At 36.3% G+C, this 26032-nt stretch overlaps 1 protein-coding gene across 2 annotated transcripts in view; it reads right to left on the bottom strand.

Moving 5' to 3' along the window:
- Positions 1-1457: 1457 nt before the first annotated feature.
- The window catches only part of TINAG (tubulointerstitial nephritis antigen), a 43001-nt gene continuing 18426 nt past the window's right edge, over positions 1458-26032 (bottom strand). For both annotated transcript variants that reach the window (XM_010217338.2, XM_088530614.1), the window contains exons 7-11: positions 20426-20606; positions 19923-19968; positions 16218-16323; positions 2715-2760; positions 1458-1679 (exon numbers count right to left, since the gene is read on the bottom strand). In XM_010217338.2, the coding sequence (XP_010215640.1) occupies positions 1569-1679; positions 2715-2760; positions 16218-16323; positions 19923-19968; positions 20426-20606 (490 nt within the window). In that variant the 3' untranslated portion in view covers positions 1458-1568. The remainder of the gene's footprint in view (positions 1680-2714; positions 2761-16217; positions 16324-19922; positions 19969-20425; positions 20607-26032) is intronic.

The raw sequence follows: 26032 nt of genomic DNA, 5'->3' as shown, positions 1-26032 counted from the left end.
TCTGCATTGCCTTGCCTTTCTGGCAGCAATCCTTCTGCTATTTCCACGGACCATTAGTAACACACGTTATTTAAAGCCGATAAGCTCTCTATTGAGTTAGCCTGAGCTATAGCTTGCTTATAGTCTCTTTCTATTCACATGCCCAGGTAACTTCATAGCAAAAATGCCACACAAGAAACTTTCCTATCAGAATTTGAGCAGCTAACCAAAAGTTGCTCTCACTGTTTTGAAAAAGGACTGATATCAGATCACTAAACCATATAGTTTTGGAAATGACTTTTTATGTTCACTGAGCAGGACACAGAAGAAGAGGCCAAGAAGACAGTCAGATATACTGTAAGACATGATCTAGTTTACAGACTGAGGTCTCCAATGGCAAAGTTCCTGCTGCAAAGTTCATTTTGCACTTTCATTCTGGACTGCCTACAATAAAAAAAAAAATTACTCCACTTTTAAGTTATTTATATGAAGTAAGGTGTTCATAGCATTTCGACAGACAGCAACTTTATGATCTTGAGAATGAAAGAGTACATAGATCCTCTCAGAGTACCAAAGAATAACTACCAGGATTTCATCTCAAAATGTGGGGTAGGACAGTACCACTTTGCAAAACAATAAATAGATTTTACATAGTGACATGGAAACACCCATGTTCAGTTTGCTTATACTGATTTATTCAAACCAGGCTTGAGCAGAGTAATGGACTAGTCTGAGCTTTCTCTTCACTGAAGACACTCAAAATGAATGACCATGCCAAGATTTTGGACAAATTTGGCAAGTGAAGCAGAGTCAGCAATGGCCATTGGTGGAAACGAGGACTATAACAACACAACACAACTTGAAGTAAAGATACTGCTTTCAAAGTATCATCCACTTCAGAGCTAAATCTTCCTTTTTCGGAATTTTGAAGATTATGGAATCCATGCACATGAAGTACTTAAGAAGTGGCTCAGTACATTTTCCTCACAAAAGCTGAATTAACTCACTAAACCTAAGAAATGTACTTCTTCTGTCAGAGGAATTTGCTTTTCAAATTACTTGTGTTACAATTTCTATACTTCCAAGTGATGAAGGTTTTTGTGTCTAAATTCAGCATGCTGTGTGACACTAGAGGCCACAGAAAAGCTTGTTCCGGAGCAATGTGATACTAGCATTTTAATAACAGCTCTTTCAGAAGTGCTCTATATAACTTGTAACCCAAGTTTAGTGGCAAGGACATCTGTGGTATACTACCTCCATGCATGCCTCTTGGAGAAAAACCTATTACTCTTTTGCAGATTATACTAGAAGTCAAGTTCTTCATTTCCTAGAGAGAAAGAATGAGGAATAGGCTAAAAAAGAGTCTGAAGCTGTCACTAAAAATTCTCTATTCACTGGAATTTCATGACAGTTTTGTTTCTTCTACCTATGTAATGTAGTAGGGCTGTTTCTCTTTTAGACAAGTTTAGGACCAGTGATTCTTATCGGCGTCTGATATTTTATTTCTTCTAGAAAGACTGGAAATGGAATAGAAAGAATAGATAAATGAAGCAACATACAGTATAATACATTAAGATAGAAGAGTATGGCTATCCCAAAGTGGTTATAATCAGCTTCTCAATATCACATTCATTTTGTCCTCGTAGAATCCTAAAATAACCATTTTCTCCCCAGGATTTTCCCCAGGAATTTGCAGCAATCTAAAGAAAAACAAAGAGAAAAAATACTAATTAGTGATTTTATGTAGTATTTAATAATGCAAGGTGTAAAAAATTAAAATGAATTTTATGTGTTGGTCTTCATTAAAGAGAATAAGAATATATCTATTTTTTAGGATTTCTAAAGATTTGTTTCTTTCTATTGTGATTAAGATTTCAGTTCCAAAACCATTATGAATAAAAATAGAATGCTATTTCTACTAGGTAGTTTGATATGTTTTAGCAGAAATCATTACATAATACAACTGTTGGCTGGAGGAAGTCGCCATTTAAACAGTAATGATCAAAACTCCAATTACAATTTATATGTTAAAGAGAGACCTAAGATATTAAAAAGCTGACTTTTAGTGAATTATATTTCATTCAGGTAGCCATTGACATTTTGAGCAATTTAGTTTCTAATGAAGTCAGTAGGAGTTTTGCCCTAGATGTCAGTAAAACTAAGCTATTATAGCATGAGTCCTGCCATCAGCTATGTAAACTCCAAATTACCTTTTGCTGAACACAGGAATAATGGAATGAACTGTTAATCATAATCAAAGTGATAGAATCTGACTTATTCTAAGTGGATAAAAGCCAATGCTTATTTTTTTCTGATAGCGGGTTGGCCTTTGTGGATGTACTTTAAATAGACAGTTTGGGGTTTTTTAATGGTTTAGCCAATAATAGTGATAAATGTTATTGAGTCTTCTTTGCAGGCACTGAAAAAAGTGGATATTCATGGAAAATTTGAATAAGGAGAGAGTTTCTTTGAAACAGAAAGGATGGCATGGGGAAACAGATAAAAGTGGAAGATCAAGACAAGTGGAAGAGGCAGACTTTGAAATTATAGATGATATTGCAGTTCAAGGGTCATCATCATAAAAGGTTGGCAGAAAAGAGGTAGGAGGAGACTTTATCATGATGGGTATAAAAGTAGATATAGCACGAGAGAATGAAAGGATAGAATTGTCTGATCATCTGTAAGTCGGAGATTTTGTCCTCTGTCTCAAAACACAATGGTAAGGATTCACTTACCCAGAACTTTTGTTTCTGTCCATTTTTGTCATTTAGTACTCCCCACCTGTTATAAGAGATGATATAGGTGATGCATATGTTCACATTTTTTTTGCTTAAAATTAGCAAACAGACAGAAACACTTCTGATATTGGGATGTTCTGATAGTTACTTTTCTAACAGCGAAACTAGGAGGAAAAGAAAGCATGTCTAATAAATATTTCCATGTCTTAAATACTGTCAGCAAACTCTGCAGCAGATGGAAATGAAGATGTATGTCTACTAGCCACAAGCCAAGTTACTGCCAGGGACTACAAAAAATTACCAACATAAGTGTAGCTTTAGTTTGTTACTGCAATAACCTAATGTTTCCCTCCTCTGGAGATCTTGCCAGCTGAACTGAACTGCACAGGAGATTTAAGTTAATGTGAGTGCAGTTTTGCAACTTGAAGACCCCTAGGAACATTTCTGCTAAAGATCGCATCCAACACCTTTACAAAAATAACTGGCAGAGCTGAGACTAAGAGTGTCCCCAGCTGATCCCAGCTCAAATTAAATTGCTGACAGCCTAATCTGTTTTCCTGTGCAGTGTGGGAAATGACCCATAAGCTTACTTGACGTTTCTTTGACCTCCTTTGACATACAGGGCCTCCTTTGAGGACACGCTAGATGTTGTGGCAATCTCCTACATGAAACCACACAGGAGAGGTGCCCCACCTGCTGGGCAATAGCTCTTTGCTGGCTGTGTCCTTGCTCTGTGCTCTGTGCTCTGGATTGCTCAGCCTTTCTATTGGACATACATACGCAGAGTAGATAAAGCTCTGAAGCCTCTTTGCCTTTCTCTTTCTTTCTTTCTCTCTCTCCCTTTCTCTAAGAGAAAGTTGCACTATGCACCTGTATAGAGGTATACATACTAGTGACTTAAAAGTGCTTTGTCTCATTTTGCAGCAATACAATGAATGCATCTTCCCTTATTGTTCATGGGCCATGATGCCTGGGTGCCTGTACAAGGAGACAAATAAATGTAAAATGGAAGATATGACCTGTTATTGTCATTTTGCCATGGTATAAAGATAATCCTACAGTGTATGAAATGCTATTGATAAAGTATTTATCACACACACAGTACTGACACCACGTGATTGGGTTGTATTTGTAATGTTCCATACTCAGAGAGGTGGGCGAGCAGGAGAGGTATCCTGGGAAACCCCATTAGTGTGGATGGGGAAACTGGATGTTCATGGTATCTGGGTAAAAAATCTGAACAGCCATGGTGGCGTTAGCTTGCCTTGGTATGTGGTAGGCTATAATGTTAATTGAGTATTTGACTTCCAGAAGGAAAAAGCAGGAAAGGCAAATTTAGAACACAAGGCGTAGCTTTTTCCAAATCTTTCAGCATAAAAGTTGATATGAAGAGATGCAGAACAGGATAAGTGCACAGTTATGTTTTGTTTTGTTTCTCTGTTTCTACACTGAGAACTGGAGATGTTTCCTGCCTTTTAGGTCTGGAAATTTGCCTACCAGGCATCCCACTGAGGGTGGGACAACCCTGTCATTCCTCTTGTCAGAGCATTTGTGGGGAAAAGGCATACTGCAGTATAATCTATCTTCTTATTTATATTCATTCTAGTTTTCCTGATTAATCTTTCCCGCTTTGGTTTCTTTCAGACTCAAGTGAGTGGTAAAGGTTAGAGTTAAAAACAATATGGCACAACATATTTCTGTTTGTTTTCTGGATACTGCCCACATGCTCTCAATATTACCTGCCAAGAAGAGCGGGAATACAGAATAATTAGATAGAAATGTCCCCTTTGAAAATAAAACTTTCTTAAAGACATGAAGTTTGGACTACAGTTTCAAGGACAAATTGTAGTTATAGCTCTTTGCACTGTCACATGAATGTTCTGTGATTATTAAATTCACCCTTTCTTTGCCAAATATATCTTGGATATAGTTCCTCATGATCATTAATAAAAAACATACAATATTTATAAGCTATTTAATTTCACATAAGAAATTGAGATTTATTTTTTCCTGCTGTTTTTTTTTTCAAAAAATTCATTCAGTTGAGACAGTTTCAGTGTACAAGTCCAATATTTGCATCAGTTTTAAAGGTATATGAAAACTTCCTTGAATTTATATTCATGTATTCCTTCATTTAGCAGTACAGATTATCTCCCCCATGTGCCTGAACAGGATGATGACCATTTTTTGCAGGCTCATGTTGTCACTATACATTTTCCTAATGTTAGTGTTTTCTAAAAAGCTCTTTTTTTGATTGTTTGTTTCATGCATTGATGGGAATTAACTGATACTTAGGAATGTTTCTAATTAGGAAAAAAAAAAAAACTCACAGAGCAAAATGGACAAGGATCCTTTAATATCCTTAGAGCATCTGAATTTAATTTCCTGGGTTTTATTGCTACTTAATCACATGCAGGCAGGAATACTTAACATATGCATTTTATCTTACAATTTAGAGCAGCTCAGTCAGTAATCCATTCCCATATTCATTAATTCAAATACTATTGATTAAAATACAGCAAATTGAAGTACCCAAGACTACAGCCAGCAGGTCACTAAATGTGACTGTTTCCATTTCTGCAGCACCTAGCATTCTGCCTCTGGAGCAGTGTGTAGTTTTGGGCTCCCGCCTCCAGGAACGGCATGAAGAGCCTGGAGCAAGCCCAGGAGGAGTCTCAAGATATGTTCAGGGCTCTGGAGCACACTATGAATGGGGAGGCTGAGGGAAATGGGGTTGTCCAGCCCACAGAAGAGGCAGCTCATAGGAGATATAGTTGCTGTCTTCCGCCTTGTAAAGTGAGGATGGAGAGACGACAGAGCCAGACTTGCCTGGGAGGGGAACAGTGGATTCACAGGAGACCACAGTCACAGAGGGAAATTGTAACTGGAGTTAAGGACAAAAAAATGTATTTACAGAATATCTTTCCTTGAAGATATTCTCTCAACTGGATGAGACCCCAAGCATCCTAAGCTAACTTTGCAGCTAGCCTTGACCCGAACTGGGGGACAGAACCTTCAGAGAGCCTTCTCACCTAAATTAGTTTATAATCAAAGCTACTTCATTTAAATTCTCCCTGCTTTGGGTCTGGAGGATTGGGCCAGATGACCTGCAGCCTAAGTTAGTCTGTGGTTCTACGAATTATTAAATTATTTTGTATTCATTGCATGGACTTGCATGTCAGGTGAATACCCAAATGTGATTGCCATGTGCCAAGCCATTTTGCCATTTTTAATGGCTGCAGCCTAAAGAGCAGATAAGTGCTTACTGAGCAAAACCGCTCTTAAAGACTGAATTGGGATGAAGGCTTAGCAGAAAGAGGGGAACAGACTGACATCTCCAAAGGTGCTGACCCATATGAGCAGTAAGTGTAACCTGAAATCCCAGGCTTTTTATCCAAGCCTTTCCTAGAACTTGGCCTTGCTCTGAAGATTGTCTGAAATTCCATTTCTCTCTCTCTGAGTTTTCATTTCTCTCAGGCTAACCTGCTTCTCTCAATCAGAAACCCACTCAGCTGTAATGGAAACTGCTGTTGTTTTGTGAATTGCTGGATATATATTGTTCAACAATGTAGTGTTTGTGGCCACATGCCAGCTTAATTTGACATCTTGCCTCTGGGAATGAACGCCAGCTCCAGCTGATACCGTTTCTGGAGATTTCTTGGTTCATACTAGCATGCCTTCTAAAGAGGAAGCAATTCTTTCCTAAAGCTCCTGAGTGAAAAGTACTTCTGAGGTAGTATCTTTAGAAAAAGAATATATATTTTGTAAAATAGATTTCTCAGCATAAATATTACACTTTCTTTTTTTTTGCTTTCCCTGCCTATATAGTTAATACTTCATCAGTTTCCATTATTTCAACCTGACTGATAAAATAAATTCATTCTGCACTGTATCCCTCAGTTGTGCCTCTCAAAGATAAGCTACAGCACCCAAGCACAGCACTTTAACTTAATCTTAAATTCATCAGAGAATCAATCCCTAAATATCCTTTAGTCTGCCAAAGCCAAGCATCTGAGGATGAATTTTCTGGTTGTAAAGGAACATATCCTATAAATCAATAATATTAAATTAAGCTTGTGTTCTGACTTCTGTTGCACTTGCTGCTGTAGGTATTGCTTCTTGAAGTATGAACAGGAACCCACTGAGAGGATTGTATCAGAATAATCAGATAATATTCAGTGGTCTGAAAACAAATTAAGGGGAAATATGAATCATCTGAAATTCATAGCCATCCAACAGGCTGACAGAAAACTATAAGGTGTGTTATTTCAACAGCTCAGAGAAATAGTCTCATTTCAACAAAACTCAAGTCCTGTGTTTTTTCCTAAATAGGCAAGAGTCTATGCAAGTACTTTTTCCTGGATCAGGGTCATCTGTGTGATTTGACTTATTTCTTCATTATTTTAAAGTAGATGCTATTGCAAAGGCTTATTGATTAATAAATTAAAAATAGCTCCTCATGGAAGACATAATAGGAGTAAAAAACAAAACTTGTAATAGTGATAAATCATAATATTCCAGATATTTTTTCCTGGAGAAAAACTGCTCAGAGAAGGTACTGGATGGTCCTTTGAGATCTTCAAAAACAGAATGTTTAAAAATTACATTTTAAAAGCAAAAACCAACAAAGATATAGATAGGCAACTGGGATATGAAAACGAAGCCCAAACTATCCATTTTTATTCCTGAAAAGTGAAATGGAAGGCAACAGTAATACGAAGATATTGTTTAACAGTACATGAGAAAAAAAAGGCAGTATAAACTATTAAAAACACAGTTAATACACTCAGCTCTACTGATCTCTTCTGAGATTCTAAAAACTGGTGTTATTAGCCTAATGTAAATGCTAATAGCAGAACTGAAATTAGAATTTGTCTTTTCCCTGATAGGAAAGCACTGAGGAATTTAGTTCAAGATTAAGACATCTAAATGGGTTCACAAGTGTGCTGCGTTTCTACAGTCCCATGGTCACAGCGTACGTGCCTATGGTGTCTAGGGCTAAATGAGAAGTCTTGAGGTGCCTGAGGCATCCACATGTTTCTGACAGAAGACCCATAAGAGATTTGTGCCCTTTCAGAGAAGCAGCCAGGTGGGATGCTCTAGAGCATTTCCCATAGCACCAAATAGCTGTGTGATGGCAAGTAATTGATCCACTAGCATCTGCCTGGTGATTTGCTCCCCAGGCTCCACTACCCGTCTTGACTAGATCTTCATTTCTATAGTGGTAACTTAGATATCCACATATCACAACTAGTTGCAGGCATGTAAGTATCTTAATCTCAAACTGGGTCCTAGCATGACTGAAGCAAAGGAGAAAAAGGGAAACTCTTAGGAAATATATGGCGAATAGAGTATCGGAGTGGGAATTGGCAGACAACATCTGTTCGTGGCCACTAATGGGCTGTAATTATATACATAACTGATTTTGAATCTCCATATGAATACACAAAAGAAAAGAAAATGAAAAACAGCAGCTACAAGAAAAAATATTATTTATAAAAGAAAATGTGGATCTAAGCACTGGCATACATTTTTGTATGACTGCGTGTAAACATGGTAACTAAAGTATGAAATTATAAGGAATTATAATTTTTATATGAGAAAATTAAGGAGAACTGGAGTGATATTTTACTGGAACTACAAAAATCTACCGAAAAATAATTCAATCTCAATCTTGAGTAAACAGATTATTATTTTTTTTTAACCTTACAGTCAGATTTCATCCTGGAATTCTGGAAACCATCAGAATTGATCTACTTCTTAAAATAGAGCTTTACCCAGTCTTTGGAGAAATAAGAAGTATTAGCTGCCAAAAATACACAACTGTAATGTACTGTAATATATATATATATATATCTGTAATATGAAAGATGAGGAGTATTAAGAAACTGCAGACTGAAGAAGATAGATGCTGTATATCTTACATCATCAAGGATAAAATTAAAGAATTTATTTTAAAAGGAAGAGGGAAAGAATGAACATCATAACATGGGAATGATATATATTGTTTCTTCACAATACAACACAAAATAATACATGGTACATTCTAGTCTGAACAAAATTTAATCAGGAGTGATTTGTACTAAAAAGGTTGTTAAACTAATTTGGGTTGCATTTTGTGTTTCATTAGGAGTGGATCAAGAGATGTTTGAGGAACTCGCAACAGGAGGGAAAAGGGATAATATCACTTTAGTTTAATGTTCATTTTTGACAGCTGTAACTTGAGTCTTAGTCGTGCAACAAATCTTTTGTGTGGGCATTTTATGTGGAAAATGATTTAGTTCAGGAGTAATGCTGTTGCCACTATCTACGTTCAGAAAGCAATCTTTCAAAAAAGAAAAGAACTAGCAATTCATTAATAAGCCTGAGAGGTACTGATACTTGGAGTATGGGTAAAAATTATTGGGAATTAATAAATGATTGACAATGCTTTATAAAAAAAACTATGACACCTTCACAGTTGTTAGCTGATTGTATTTCTCTAATACAGTCCATATTATGTTTCCTCCTCCAGTCCTTTTACTTTTTGTGGCAGTTCTGATTCTGTGGTTGCGCTAATTCCAATTTTTCCTAAAGTAAATCTATCCAAAACTACATACTACATCTCCAGGGAAGTCAAGATAGTGGAAGCTGGAGGAAAACTGCTAAGAGACATATTAGCAGGAAATTAGATGTATCTGCTTTGAGTATGTTAACAGCATGAGAAGAAAATCTCAAAAATAGGGATTATAAGTAAGCAAGATCATAGACATTTAGACCATGCAGTATATGACTGGAGTGTTACACTAAATCTGTGAAGCCATTGCCAGGAATAAGCAGAGCAACAAAAACATATTTGTGGGTGGAAATGATAACAGAATAAATTAAAATATTTAGATGTTAACTAACTTCTTATATGTGTGCAGGGCTTAAATATCAAGAAAAAAAGAGAGAATTAAGAGAGAATTTAGTTTCTATATTTAGAATAATGAGAAGAAGTCCAAGAAAGAAAATATTAGGAAAAAATATTCCAACAGCAAAGCAATTTAACTCCCAGGGGAATAGTACCCTCTAATGGAAATGACAGAGACTTTTAAAAGTGAGTTGGCAATTTTTTGGACCACTTCCATTGAAGAACAGTATTTCATTTTCTGGAAGATGATTAAAATAATCTAATAGCACTCTTTTGTTTCTTGCTTTTTAATTATTCTACCTTGATATTTACTTCCAAGGCAAGACATTTCAAAAGCAAACAGATGCTGGACCTCATTATTTGCAGAGATAGGGAACTTATTACGGATATTTTTACACAGTTTTGGATCACCAGTATTCTCAGTATGTATGATCAAACAAAATTTGAGAAGTTCAAACTAATCCCACTTAATATTATGGAACTGAAACATTTGAAATAGGAAAAGACCCGCTTTCTACAATCAAGAGAGGGGGAGGTCCTCTGAAGACAGTTGCTTCATCCTACCTCAACTGACTCTAACAAACTTATTATCATTTGTACAATACTATGTTTTATATGTTAGACATTGTTATTTTATGTCACCTCCCTGACTAAACAATATTTCAGGGAATACAGCTGTGCTCTCATAGACTATATATACACAGAAACAATATGAAGATTAATGAATTCCTCTCACCTTGACCTGGATTATTTTCATATGCAACTTTTGCTTTTGTAAGAGGCTCAGAGAACCTCCTTCTCCAGGTAAAAGGAGATGAGGCAGTAATACACATAGTTTAAGACTTTTCATCTCCCTTTCTTCCTTTGACTTAATCATACAGGTGTTATAATGCTGTATATTCTATATGCTGCATATAATAATAATAATATGCTGTATATTATAATAAGGCAAAAAGAGAGAAAAAAAAGGCATAACTACTGCAGTTTAAATTGTACACAGTACTTTCCTAAGGAGTAGGATTTTCATCTACTAAATTAGACAAAAGTTGAGGTTTTAGTCTTTTACAAAAGGAAAAGTTAGAGCCACTCAGTAGTGTTCTCCACCAGGCTAATCTTAGAAAATAGTTACAGGAGTTTGATATTGTGATTTCACCTGGATTTTTTAGTATATAAAAGATAAATAAAACTATTACTTACTAAGCAGTTACATCATGCCCACAGACCTCCCATGCTAGATTATATTGAAGAGAGTCTTGTGAATTTAACTGTCTGAATCGCCAAACACCCTACAACAGGGTATCTTTTCCCCATGGTCTTCCAATGTATTTCTCTGCTCTGTAAAATTGTTTTTGAGTGCTGATGTTTAATTTTGTAATAATTAAGTCTGACAATGAGGTGGACTTTCTTCCCTCATCAAAGCAAAAAGGAAGTAATTTCAAGGTTTCTTTAGCCAGGAAGAAAATGACTTCTCTTGTTAAAGATGCTGTTTAATTGTAGTTATTCTGAATCTGAGCTGGAGCAAGGGTTAGCAAGGAGGACAGTGTCTTCAAAGGCAAAAACCAGAACATCATTAATATTAGTTACCAATAAGAACTTTTTTTAAGCCTCTGGGCATTGCCGAGGTGAGTCATTTATTTGTATATTAAATCTTAAAGCACTGCAACTCTATCTGGCCATCCCCTCAACAAGAAAACATGGGTTTTTGCTTCACATATCAATTTTATCTCCATTAGTGTGGCTTTTTGTGTTAAGAAGCAAAGAATTCAATCTATGCTTTTTCAGGGCATAGTTATTTGAATGCCATTTAATCTGCTGCATTATTGAATTTAAAATTTCCAGTGAATCATTCATAAAAATAGAAGGGAAATATGTTTCTGGTTGATGTACATGCCTCAAACTCCTTTTATGAAAGTCCTTTTATTATTCTGATCACCTTTTAAATCTCTGAAAAACAATCTTTTTCTTGTGAAACACTATCTAAGGCTTTTAATAAAATGATTCTTGTGCCCTCTATGCCTTAGGGCTACAGTCTATGGATTTAGTTGTAGACCAAGACTTGACCTTTTGAGGACTTTCTGAAATTTTCTGTGCCAAGGGTACAGCAGATAGATACAGCTCTTTGGCTGGAGTTATAGATCAGATACTGTACCTTGGTACCAGTGCTAAGCAGAACGGAAGAATAAGTTTGAGAGAAAAATCTATCCAAGTAGGCTGCAAAAATTAGTGCTGGCTTTTTACCTAATTATGTCCAACTTCAGAAAAGGGATATATTTAAACTAGAACCCTAGCTATTCAAGCCAATATATTTCCTCTAAGTTTAACAGACTTAGACATGATTACACACAAAAATTTGCCTCACTGATTTTTTTTACCTATAAAAACTGCTTTTCTCTCCTGTCATCTTCTCCTACACAGGACTAAGAAAGACAGAGGACTAGAAGGAGAAGGAGGAGGATTAAAAAGGCAAGCACCAATTTCACAGAAAACCTGCTAAAATAGACTTAACATGTATGCTCAGAAATTCTGGCCTAACTGCATAACCTGGAAAGCAAATCTGCTACAAAAACACTTATGATGTGAATTCGATCTGCTTTTATTATTAGAAAATTTAAGATAAAAAGTAGAATTTAACATCTTTTTTTTTTTTGTCAGTTACCATAGTGGTGTGCAGCTGAAAATGTAGAAATCCTCAGTCCCTTTTAGTATTTGCAGTTCATAGTGCCTGGTTAGGTTATTTTTAAGTAAGTGCCTCATTAGTTATTTTTATTCTTATATAACTATCAGTGTTAATTTTGTGCATGTGTACAAATAAATTCATATACATACATATATGGCTTAAGGTCATCGTGTGCATAGTGACCATGAAATGATACAGGTTTCAATTCTTGGTGAAGTCAGGAGAGGCATCAGCAAAATCACTATGTTGGACTTCCGGAGGGCAGACTTTGGACTGTTTAAGACACTGATTCTCTGATTCTATATATGTATGAATTCTATATATGTATGAATATACATATATACATGCAAGGCATCCTTAAGTTATTACCTTGTATGCACTTGTAGGACAATTAGTTGTTTTTTAAGGTATTGCTGTTTAACGTATTTTTCCTAAGCCGCTTTCCATCATCTTGGAGAGGTCATGCAGACTGGGGGAGCTGCTGGAGGACTGGAAGAAAGCCAGCATCACTCCAGTCTTCAAAAAAGGTGAGAGAGAGGACCTGGGAAACTACAGGCTGGTCAGCCTCACCTCGTCCCAGGGAAGGAGATGAAGCAGCTCATTCTAGTGACCATCTCTAGGCATATGAAGGAAAAGAAGGTGATCAGGAGTAGTCAGCATGGATTCACCAAGGAGAAGTTGTATTTGATGAATCTGATAGCCTTCTATAATGGGATGACTGGCTGGATGGATGATGGGAGAGCTGTGGATGTTGTCTACCTTGACTTCAGCAAGGCTTTCGACACCACATCCCATAACATCCTCATGGATATTAGACGAGTGTGGGTTAGATGAGTGGATAGTGAGGTGAATTCAGGACTGACTGGATGGCAGAGCTCAGAGGGTCATGATAAATAGGGCCAAGTCTAGTTGGGGCCAGTGGTGTCCCCCAGGAGTCAGTACTGTGTGCAACTTGGAGAGTTGGGCAAGAGAGGAACCCTATGAGGTTCAACCAGGGATCCTGCACCTGGGGAGGAATAATCCCAGGCACCAGTACAGATTAGCAGTTGACCTGCTGGAAAGCAGCTCCACAGAGAGGGATTTTTTAGTCCTGGTTGGCAACAAGTTAACCATGAGGCAGTAATGTGCCCTTGTGTCCAATAAGGCCAATGGGATCCTGGCCTGCATCAGGAGCACTGTTGCCAGCAGGTCGAGGGAGGTGATCCTGCCCCTCTCCTCAGCTCTGGTGAGGCCACACTTGGAGTACTGTGTGCATTTCAAGGCTTCCCAGTACAAGAGGGACGAGGAATTCTAGAGAGGGTCCAGGGTAGAATGACAGAGATAATTAAGAGACTGGAGCATCTATCATATGCCTAAGAAAGATAGAGAGAGTTAGGCCTCTTCAGTCTGGAAAAGAAAAGATTGAGAAGGGATCTGATCAATATGTATAAATATCTGAAAGGAGAGTGTAAAGAAGCTGGGGCCAAACTCTCCTTGGTGGTGGCCAGCGACAGAACAAGGGATAATGGATACAAACTCTAAAATAGGAAACTTCATCTGCATCTAAGGAAGAACTGTTTTACCATTAGGGTGCCAGAGCCCTGGAACAGGCTGCCCAGAGAAGCTGTGGAGTCTCCTTCTCTGGAGATCTTCCAAACCCACCTGGACACCACCCTATGCCACGTGCTCTAGGTGTCCCTGCTGGAGCAGGGTGGGTTGGACTAGATGATCTCCAGAGGTCTCTTCCAACCTCAACCGTTCTGTGATTCTGTGATAAGGCCTTTGTAAGCAGGGTTCATCTACTCTAATATAGACAAATTAGTGCTAGCTACTACAATTTGATATTAACCATGGATTATTTATAGCCAAGATAGAGAAATAAGGGCTGATTAGGCAATTTAATACTTTAAGATAGATACGTGGGATAGAGCAGGTGAATATCCATAGATTACGGGAAGGGGAAGCATGACAGCCAAGCAGAAGCCTGACATTTAGTCCTGAAGACTTATCTATTGTGAATCTCTGTCTCTGTAATTCATCTTTTTATGCCTGCTTCCCTGCTCTGAATCAAAAACACAGGAAGGTCTGAAGAGACCCTGCTCTTTCTAAATGTCAGTGGAGATCAATGCACTCTACTTTCAGCTTGTAGAAAGTGCTTCTTCACTGTCCACAAAGATTGCTATCATCACATCCAAAATCTTTGCAACCCACATCAGCCTGGTTTGTCCATTCTCATCTCATGCTTCCAGGCAGTTCTCTGTCTTTTCCCACTCACTCCTCAAGCCTGAAACCCCATGGTACCTGCTTGGAGACAGATTTATAATCCAACCAGATGTGGGTTTATAAACAAAAAGCCCTCAGATGCTAGAAAATACCTAGCAATCTCAGCTTGCAGAGCATAAGAATTCAGTTATTGGATTTACAATCCAAGAAATTTCATATGGACATTTTTCTTTCAGTACAAACTGCTTTGGAAAGTTTTTCTGACAATTACCAAGATTTTGTAAGACTCCATTGCCTTATACTCAGTATAATGCATGGCCTGTTTGAAGCGTTTTCAGAAATGTTTTTGAGAGATTACAAATATGGATTCAATACGGCATTCATTATTATGGTTTTCTTCTACAAATACTGAATCTCTTTTAGAGCAATGGTTTGAAACCAAAAATCAGGTTACCGTAAACATCAAACTGCACAAAGCTGTTTTTTTTTGCCCTACGTGCCCCCAACATGATTTTGCCCCCTTTTTTCTTTCCAAATACTACTCCACTAAGCATAATGCACATAATTAACACTTTTATAGCAACTCTAACTTTCATGAGATCTTCTTTTTTTTATTTTAAGTCAAGCAGTTCACATTATTCTTTGCTCAAAAACAACAAGCTATGTATGGGTGCTGAAGGGCTTTTACCCAAGTCACATATTTTATATTCAAATTAATTCAACGATAAAATGATCTAACAAAGTGTCAGCTTGTTCCTGGACACATTAAAATCTATAATAACTTGGCTGCTATGCCATTTTCATGCACATTCCTGTTACACATAGCTTGCAGATTTAATAGTCCTGTCCAAGGACAATCTTCACTAAGATTGCAGTTCAAGAAAACTCCATTTTTTGTTTCACTATATTGTTTTCCTGGACTACGTGTTGAAGACTTTTTCAATAATCTTCCTATCACAAGCCTAAATTTATTTAGTTGATATTCCAAGTCTCCTATAAAATATTTGAGATTTCTCTCCATCTTTCTCTGTGGAACCGTTCAGTTCCTTTAATAAAGGCATCCTCCCCTAGACATTTCAGAGCAGAGCCCAGGGGTGTCTACTGTGGCTTGACTATAGACAGTATTAGACACTTCTCATCTTAATATAGTGTACCTGATAAACATTTGAGAGAAAATCTACTTTTGTATTTCATGTAATCATCTACAGTGTCTTCATTCCTGGGGTGCACATTCCTTGTACATCCCAAACAAAATCAGCAGCATCCCAACAGCAGGTATTTTCTGTTCAGAGTGTAAAGAGCCCAGGGTGCAGCATCAGGAAGCTCTGTTACTTAATACAGGAGGCTGCTAGCAATGTTTATATTCCAATTTGCATTCTGCTTGGTGACATGTTTACATAGAACTGTGTCAATTTGGTTCCTAAGCCGGTGTACACACAGAATGCTTTGTAATTGCTTAGCAAAACATTTTGTTCTATAAACCAGTATATTGGAAGCTTTAGAGTAAATGTTAGAGTGGATTAAAAAGCCATGGATTTATAGCTCTTTCCAGTCCCTCTAAAATTCTTAGATTGTAAAGAAAACTTAAAATAAAAATAATTTAATGTTGGGACCTAACAGTGCTCCACCTCTGACAGTAAAAGTCATTGGGTTCCAGAGTGTATACCAATGTTTTAATAAGCTTACAACCACCAAAAGAAAAGGGTAAAGAAATGTTTTTTTTACTTACCCAAGGAGTTTAACTGAATGAATTTTCCATTGAGATCCTGCATTGTAAGAATGTTTATAGATCCCCTCCTTGTAAAGGAAAAAATCTTCATATACTTTCATTATAGCTAAAAAAGCAATAGGGAAAAAAAAAAGCATAATCAGCAAATACTGCTTCTATTTTAATTTGTTCACTGCATATTGCCAGTAAGATTTTTGTTGTGTGCCAAACTTCGTAAGTGTACTTTGTAATTATAATGGACTCTCTAATGCACAGAAGTTCCCTGTTGGCAGTAAACACAGGGAAATATTCAAAGAGATTTCTCTCTGAAGTCTCTTGTCAAATTAGTTTGTTTCTCTATCATGGAAACTCCTTATCAGGAACTTCTTCCAATACAATAGGTCTTCCAGGTAGGAAGAAAGGTGACCTTCTGTAGGCATGCATAACTTTTTTCAGTCATAGCAAAGGAAAGCCGAGTTCAATGAGAGAAATCTCCTCAAAGTTCCTTCATAAGATCTACTGTTCTGATAAGCATCTGACATACATATATTCAGTTATACCATTTATCTGTATATCCATTTATATAATAACTTTTAAGATATGGCACAGTGATAGGGCTTTGGTGATTGGCATGTCTTTATCTGAACATTACATAGACTTCAGTAATTAGATTGGAATTTCTTTAAGTAAAACTAGGTTTTCCAGATATGTATTTTCAACCTGACTGTCAGCTGAAAGTATTGTGCAGAAGGGGGAAAAAAGATGGTATGTAAAGCCAAAGAACTCATGGAGAGAATAAAAATCAAAATTTGCATTTTAGGTATATACATCAATTAATGGGAATAGCCGTATCTTTATTTTTAAAGAAAATGCTTTATTTTGTTTTGTTTTGTTTTCCACGTTTCTTCTATCACCTTATTACCATTGCTTTGCTATACGGCAGGCTATCAATATCAGAAAAATGAAAACATCTCCAGGTCTACATTACCTTTAAATTCTAATGAATGAGAAAGATAAATACAAGCCCAACTTTAGCTTATATTTAGCTTATGATTTTAACATTATTAGACACCCACACACGATGGAGCAGGAAAATTAATGAAGCTCCATTTCCTAGGGGCTTGTGCCTTTTGAGTCTAATAAAGCTCAAGTTTCGGTGATTTTTTTTTTTATGTGGTCGGAGTGTTTCTAACGTATGTACCTGGAACAGATCTGGGACACCCAGTAAGGTGAACTCATGGTGCAGATTTTTCTTTGTTTGGAGCATTTCCAAATTTCTTTCCCCTGCTTGAGTATTTTCATAAAGTTGAAGGAAATATTATTTATCTTTACAACCTCTTGGCCTCTATTAAATTTGGTTGAAACAGAAAATGTTCATATATTTAATGGGAGGAAGGGGAAGGGAGGAAAAGAACAGCCCAAGACACAACCAAATGAGCTCATTTGCCTAGAAAACATAGCTTAAAATACTCTTTGTTAATGGGGGTCACTCACTTTCAAAATCTATGCATATAGGCACACATGGGGAATAGCAACCCTCATATGACCTGACCATAAGTCTGTGGGAGAGCTAATCAGATAAACAGGAAAGATAGTTAAGTTTAGGTAAGCAGTAATGCTACGATTTTTGACAGAGGTTTCTGCAGGACCAGAGCTAACAGATATTGAGAGCAATAGACCAAGTGGAAAATAATACAAACTCTATTTTTGCTTTCTGTCCACAAGCTCAGGATTTCACTAGAGCTCTCTGGATTTTTTTTCTCTCTTTTTTGTTTTTCTTTTTTCCAGACTCAGTAGCGTAGAATCAGCCAGGATTACATATTTTGCCTATGTATATTGTGTATACATATGTACATATATATATACATATATGTGTGTGTGTATATATATATCCTATATATTGATCATATCCTATATATTGATCATATAAATATAGTAGTATCTTACATTATTCCAGTGTTTCATCATTTGCACCTGAAATGGCTAATTGTTCACTCCATGTACCATGAAACACGAAAAAGTTTGCATTAGAGAAATTGTTGTTTGATTTTTGAAAGATGCATAACAGAAAATTTTCAATTAAAATCCTACCTCTGCAGTTTCAGAATGGTAAGAAAATAAGTGGTTTTCCTAGCTATGAATATGCTAAAAAACGCAGATATATTTCTCATCATATAAGATGACTATCTACATCATAAGCTTGAAGTGGTTTTGAACATTTTCCAACTATTAAAATTTTATTCATACTTTAGATAGGATTGGCTGTAAACACTTTGTAAATTCTGGAGGAATGACGAATGGAGTAATCCTGGAAAATTATTTTCAGTGACTGAAGATCATTTGCAATATATTTTCAAGAAAAACTATATATAGTATATGGTTTAAAAGACAGAGCTGTGCCATGATTGTATTTGTATTGCAGGCAGATAGAATAGAAAACCAGTGAGAAATTATTGGGTGATAACTATGGCATTATTAAAAATATCATAATAGCAAGAAAAATATGGAAAGGGATTTCAGTCTGCGATATGCACTCTCTATTGTATACTTAGCTTCACGTTTTGATTTTCCACAAACAACATTACCTTCACCTGATACAACCATCTTCTCAGTTGACCTTTCAGGAAATTATAGGAATTATTGAATGGTTAAAACTTAACAAATGGCTGAATATAGATTGTTTTTTGAGGGGGCGGATTTAGTATTGATAGTTTAATCCAACAAACTGTGCATACATATCTGAGGAATGCAATATTGGAAAATGGTCTAAGATTTTATCTTCAGGATCCTAACTCCCTCATTTTCTTAAAACAGATAGATCAAAATAGATCAAATGAAACATAGGGAAGAATATTTTCCTTTAGCAAACAAACTTGGGAAGATTACAGAAGACTGCTAGCATTAATCTTGTTAAGGCCAAGCTTCAAATTAATTGCAACTACCCACATAAAATATTCAAGAAAAAAAATTCAACACCGTGATGTATTGAAATGAATTCAAGTTCCCACCAAATGCACCCAAAATTCAATCATCCAGCTCTGGCATCTCAGGAGACCCAGAGGGTGGAGGCAACAGGAGCACCGTCTCTGCCGCCAGCCAGATAGGGGCTGGGCACCCCACGCGTTCTCCCCTCTCTTCCTACCAAGTTCCTTTATTTTCCTGAGAGAGCTGGATTCTTCACCGCAGGTGTCAGATAAAAAATCCAAATCTTGTGAGCCTTTTGTGGCAAATAAAGGTGTACAGGCTATGAAAGAGGAAATTCTGGGGTTATTTCAGCACTGACTGACTCTGTAAACGGTGCAAATGCTCCAACGTTGTCTTTGGGGAGCTTTGGGATCAGCCCAGGCCCAGGTGGCAGAGTTCTGCTAGCATTAAACTTCACCTGCACAGCCCCAAATTGCTATTTCTTCAGTCAATGAAAAACTGTCATGGATAAAAAGTTATATTTTCGGAACATAGATTTTGCCCAAGTTTGCAACAAACCCAGAGGTCTTTTTGCTCATTATACCATTTTTGCCCATTATGGTCCTGATCTAGTACAGCTGGCTCTAGGTGAACTACTTGCACATCAAACATTACATAAATGCCAGAGTCCCTTGATGAACTACATCCTTTGCATCTGTTTTATTCACTGTGGAATCTATAATTTCTAATATTTTGATACAATGTCACTGCACACTTTAATTATTTTAATAAAATATTTATCATCTTTCAAATTTACCATACCTTGCACTGGTCCTTTGTCCTTGATTTCTTTCATTATATCAGTTTCCTGAGCAGAGGAAATAGTAAGAGTGGAGAAGATATCTGCTAAATAAAATATACTATACACATAAATATACATATATATATACACACACTAATTTACTATTGTGTATGTGCACATGTGGTATGAACACAGCACTGTTCCTCTATTTCTGCTACAGATTGTTATGTTTACCAAATGAGCAAAACCTTCAGAAATGTATTTAAGAAGCTGTTAGGTGCAGTTATGATGACATAATTCCTCTTCTACATCTAATTTTTGTAGGACCGCAAAGCAACAATTTAAGGAGATAATGTAGGACTGAGGAACTATGTAGAATTTAAAACATTCTGAAAATAATAGGGCAAAAGGCTTTATAGCAGCCTTAGTTCTCAAGTGAACATTTTCACATGCCACACAATTTTTAAACCCCAAAAGACAAAAAATAAATACAAGAGAGGATGAATACTCAGTTTGAACTTACTCGTGAGGAGACCCGGTAGTGAGGGGCACATCGATACAGCCGATTGGATTGCTCTAAAGAGTTGGGACATGATCCCGTTGTATAGTTTTTCCCAAGTTCACTTGACACATAACAGCGATTTACTCCTGACGGCTCCAGATGCTGATTCCAAAATGATGGATAACAAGCATAAGACACAATCCTGTTCAGATTAACAAACAAACAAACAAAAAGGTTGTTTAAACATTTCTGCAGTTTTATTTCACACTATTTAAACTCTGCAAACATATCAAGTAAGTTTCCATTGTACATTTAGGTATAGGTATGAATATGAATATGAAGTATGAATATGTTCACTGTATTTAGCAGCCTAGTGTTTGATTTGGCTCATATGCATGATGCTTATGACTTAGTTTCAGTTGTAACAGTGTGCTCCCTCCCCTCCCTCAAGGAAAGGTATGGAAGAAAATGTGTTTTAGTACCTTGTTGCTTAGCACATTCATCTCATAATGATCATGATCATCCACACTGGATGAGATAAACAAATTGCCAATGTAGTCAACAGAATCCATTTAGTAAAAACTGCTTGTGGAATATAGATATTTGCAGCAGAAAAAAAAATTAAGCAGAAATTAGGATTTGCTCAGAAAAAAAAAAAAAAAAAAGAGAGAAGCAGATTTTTTTTTCTTTTAGCTGAAAAGTCTCTGGCCTTCCTCTTTTTCCTAAAAAAAATAAAGGGAACATTTGTTCTCCCTCTCTGTAAGAATACTTGTTGAGATAAAAATCCTGTATGCATTTTTTAAAGATTTGAGTGAAAGTGTTTGCTCTCCTGCTGGCACATGAGCAAATTTTCTGGTTCTTCCTAAGAAAGATATAACCTTGAGTGGTTAACACCAACAGCATGTGTTTCTGAATGCAGAGCACTTACTTCCTTGCAAGAGAACTCAAATATCTTGGAGATAAGCAGAAAAAGAAAAGACCAGGGGAGAGGACCAGCCACAGTATTCCCTCTGTCAGCTCCTAGTCATTGACAGTGATGAGGCTCTCTAGAATAAGTGCACGTAAGGATGAAGGGGCAATGAAAATAAGAGATCTCTATGAAAAATAAGGAGGTGTTCTATTTCTTTACCTTGTCAGTACATCAAAAATTAATTATAATCAACTGCTTCTTCACACAGTAAGTTTGCTTCTTTCAAGTACCTCATCTTGAATTATTCAGCAACTCTGATTTTGTCTACATGCCCTTTTAGCTCAATAAATAAACCAAATAGAGCATATATTTAGAATGCACTTACTGATGATCTGAAATATATATAAAAAGGCATCCTGAGTCTTGCAGTTGTTATTTTAACCAAGTTATTAGATATTAGCTCCTCCTAGCTTTTACATTACAGTACTAGATGTTTCCAAAATAGTTTTATAAATTTTTGTTGTGATGTCCTGGAACACATAGGAGGGATTCTTTTAACAATAGACCTAAATAGTTCAATACAGTTAACTGAGGCAGAATATATTAAAATAGATGTGCTTATAAAAAAGAACATCTATTTTAGTACATCAGCAATTATACTGAATTTTATGAATCTGAAGAACTGCAAACTGTATTTCCATGTAATCTGGAGAACAATTATGTTTACCTGGTTTCTTAGTTAGCAGAACCTTTACAAGATGAACACAGATATGTTTCAATTATTCTAGATAAAATGTTGCTTTTTTCCTATCAAGCATTTGGTAGTAGAGCAATTGACCTTGAGGAGAATATTTCAAAATCTCTTTTTTCTTCTTAGCAATTTTTTTCTGGCCAAGCTAGACCAAAACAACCAGGAGCTGGAAAAAAACATAATTCTGCCTAGACACACACACACACAAAAAAAAGACCATCCATCTCAGGTCCATTAGCTCATTTTACTTAGGTCTCCTTTTGCTTAGGTTTTCAATCTACTGTCTGGCAACTCCTTTAAATCCCTGCCAAATCCACAAATATTTTATGTATGCCCAGGCTTCCACTGGGGAATGGTGATTATTTGGGCCAAATATGCATAGGTTGCTATTGCTGTTATAAAAATTTATTGGGCTTTCAATCTATTCCTGGATTGAAACAAAACTTCACAGTTTATATGTATATATACATCTATATGCATGTATGTATGCAGAATGCATCTATTTATATATAATTTCTCTAGTCACGCCGGGTCACAGATTTCCTAAAGAAACAAAGTACTGCTGATAAATGCAATCAGGCCTGCAAGGCAGCTAAGGTGCATAAAAAGAGCTCTTACAGCATAATCCAGTATAAGAGGGGCAGAAGCATGTGATTCCATCCCAGCTTAAGGAACAGGATGGCATCTGACAACTATTTTTCATGTGTCTTAGAAACATTCCAGAGGGAAAAAAAAAAAACAGAAGAGCAATCCCTTCCTGGGATAGGGATTTTTCTTCCCTGCTATCAGCTAGATGGTCCTGAGTCTTCTACAGCAAAAGAAGTGAAGGACTAAGGGATGAGCTGGTATACTGGAGGTACATGGCAATCTGGACAATATAATTCTGAAATAACCCTTACACTTAAATTCTTTCGTTAAACACAGTTTTCACAATATTTTTAACATAATTTAACATAAAGATACGTATCAGTTCTTTGTATTAATTTGCACATTCTGAAGCATATTTCACATTTCAGGAATAACAACAGAAAAGACGCTGCCCGAAGAGGCATAGAAGAATGGCTGAAACAAATATAAATGTGTCTGTGTGTACACGTACACATGCATATGCACATATAATATCAAACAATACCCAGTGAGAAACACGAAAAGTTTATGTTACATTCATAAAACCTTGGTAGAATTTATATGAAATCATTTATGGTTTTTTTTGTTCTGTCCTATGACAGCCTTTCATTTTTATTGCATTTACATGTCTTAATTGAGAGATAAGGACCTAACTTAAAATATTAGCTTATATTATTAGCAAGATGGCCAAAATTAATAACAATAAAACCTTTATAATGCCCTAAAATCTCTGAGAGGCTAAACTATACAGGCCAGGCCCTGACTAAAAGGAGTATTTCCATTCAAGGGAATTAACCTTTTACTACCTGGATCTGATTTTTTCCTCCATTTTTAAAGACTACAAGCTTTTAATTTCCTTTACCAGATAAAGCAGATATTTTCAAACTACATTGATTCCACCCAATTTAACTAAGAGGCTTAAAATTAATAATAATCTGCTGGATTTATTATTTAATTAACTGAGAGAGAAATGGAAAGGAAGTATCAGGCAGTGATTCAGTTTAACCTACAGCAGATTTCACTGTTAATTGGGCACTCAGCATTTCTGAAAGGTCAGATCTCAGCACTGCCCTAACTTCCCTCACTTAGCTCTATGGAAATCTCCTATTGACTTCATCAGGGACAGTTTAGGCCAGCACTTGGTTTTCCTGAAAATCTATCAAACATTTGAGATAAGAACACTTCAGAAAGCAGAAAGCCAGAAGCTTTAAAACAACATTGAAAACCTGCTGTGAAAATTTACACAAGCCCAGAGAAAATCAATGTGCCTTCTCCTTATTGCTGTCTATGGAGATAATGAAAAAAAGAATGATTGCGATATATTGGCTCATAAAATAAAATTTACCTGAAAATGTGAGGAAACAAGTAGTGTTTCACAACGTTAATTCAAGATATACTTCAGACTTTTATCCCATAAATTTCCATTTTTCTGTAGTCAAAAGTAAAGGATTATGGATTACAGTGTATCAGCAATTAAAAAGGTTTAAATATCAGGGCCAGAGAAATAAAAAGGTTAATTTCTTTTTAAATAAACAAGATATCATTTCCTCTTGGTTCTATCAGAGACAAAAGATTGGGATATATTTACTCTGACCATTCCTATGATCTTATGCCCTCTCCCTTTGGATCTTTATCTTAAGGTGTTTATATGTGATTAGGATCCATGGAGGATAAATTGAGATATCTTCTGGATTTGTGAAATAAAATGAGTACTTTGAAGTCTTGTTTATTAAGCAGGGTAAGTAGATATATCTTCATGGGTGATACTTCAGTAGTGAATCAATAATCATGGATAAATATGGATGACAGTTAAAGGTCTTAGGAGTGCAGTGACACCATCCATGTTGGAACTGGCACCATTAGAACAATAGAACTGGATGATTGGACTAGAAGGTCTTGTGTTACAGAAATCTCATAGAGATTCTTCACAAATTCATGCGAGTTCTTACAACTGCCTCATTCTTTATTCAGTGAATCTGCTGCAAGAGTCTGGTGAAGGTGACCAAAAAATAACGCATGTATTTGGGAATTCAGAAACCAAAAGGTCTAATTCTAGGGGTTCTGAGGACCACAGATGCCCTACCTCAATGCTTTCAAACTGATGCCATAAGGCGTGCTCTATACACTTTTCCAAGCTAATACGATATGGTCGGTCATGGAGTATTCTTCTCATTGCCATATCTATATTAGCACAAGCTCTAATGTGGATACAATTAAACAGATAATTAAGTAGATACAGTTTGATACAGTTTCAGCCCACCAAGTTTTCCTTATGGGAACAAACTAATTTCTACATGCTTTTACTGCCTCTGCAGTACACAGCACATCACCAAAAACGTTGCTTTCTAGTATATAAAGAGTTTTATCATTAGGTATTATGGTAGTTACATATGTACGGATGTAACAGCGGAAACAGAAACTTGGGGGATTGTGCTATATCTGCATTCTTGTTTTGAGTTTTTTCTTCCCTCTAAAGAAGGAATTTGAACTGTTATGGAGAGAATACCCATTCAAATGGATCTTTTATCTCATCTACTCTGGCAATTCTTGTATTGCTATACCTAATATAGTAAGCAAGTGAACTTTAGAAGTTTTATTTACTTTCTTAAGAGCTTGACCTGTTGGTTAAAAGAAGACTGCTCTTCAAGCTACAGAAAAACATTGCTTGGAATATTAAACTATAACTTTCATTGCATCATAAAGACATTTGGTTTTATATGAATGATATGCTAAGAGGCTTTTTCTAGGGTAAAATTCATTAGTGACCCCATGTGATTGTTTATATAAAGCATCTACACCTCAAAACCTAGATCATAATTGGTGTCCTTGTATATTTAAACCCTAAGGTAGGAAAACAGAGATGCTTCTGTAAAATCTCCTCATAACAATACAAAATCCTTGCCAGAGCAGAAATAAACTCACTACGCTTGAAGACAACCAGCATGATTGCACTGTGTATGTGTCCATGTGAATGACAGCACTTTGGTCTTAACCTGTAACCTCAAGCTGCCATGACAACTATGATGTCTGATGAGTCATGTCTGACATTCTCTCTCATCTGTTCATAGGTTTTTTTTTTCTTTAACAAACATTAAAAGTTGGCAGACTGCAGACTGAGATCTCTCCTCCTGCAAGCATCAGGAATAGAGGAGTAAGGTATATGTAACTGCAGAAGTGAGAGAGCAGGTTAGTTTTGCTATGGAATGGGAAGTACAAGCTAATTCTCATGAGAAACAGCTGAATTTGATTATGGAATATATAAAATATTGCAATTTCTCATGGAAGCCATTTCCAGACACATGGAGGTCAAGAAGTAAATGGAAAGCAGTTTTACTAAGGA

Source organism: Tinamus guttatus, unplaced genomic scaffold (assembly GCF_059628265.1).
Source record: "Tinamus guttatus ecotype Peru unplaced genomic scaffold, ASM5962826v1 Tinamus_guttatus_pri_ptg000383l, whole genome shotgun sequence".
Taxonomy (NCBI): Eukaryota; Metazoa; Chordata; class Aves; order Tinamiformes; family Tinamidae; genus Tinamus; species Tinamus guttatus.
The sequence above is the reverse complement of the archived record's forward strand: the minus strand, read 5'-3'. Positions and strand labels throughout refer to the sequence as shown.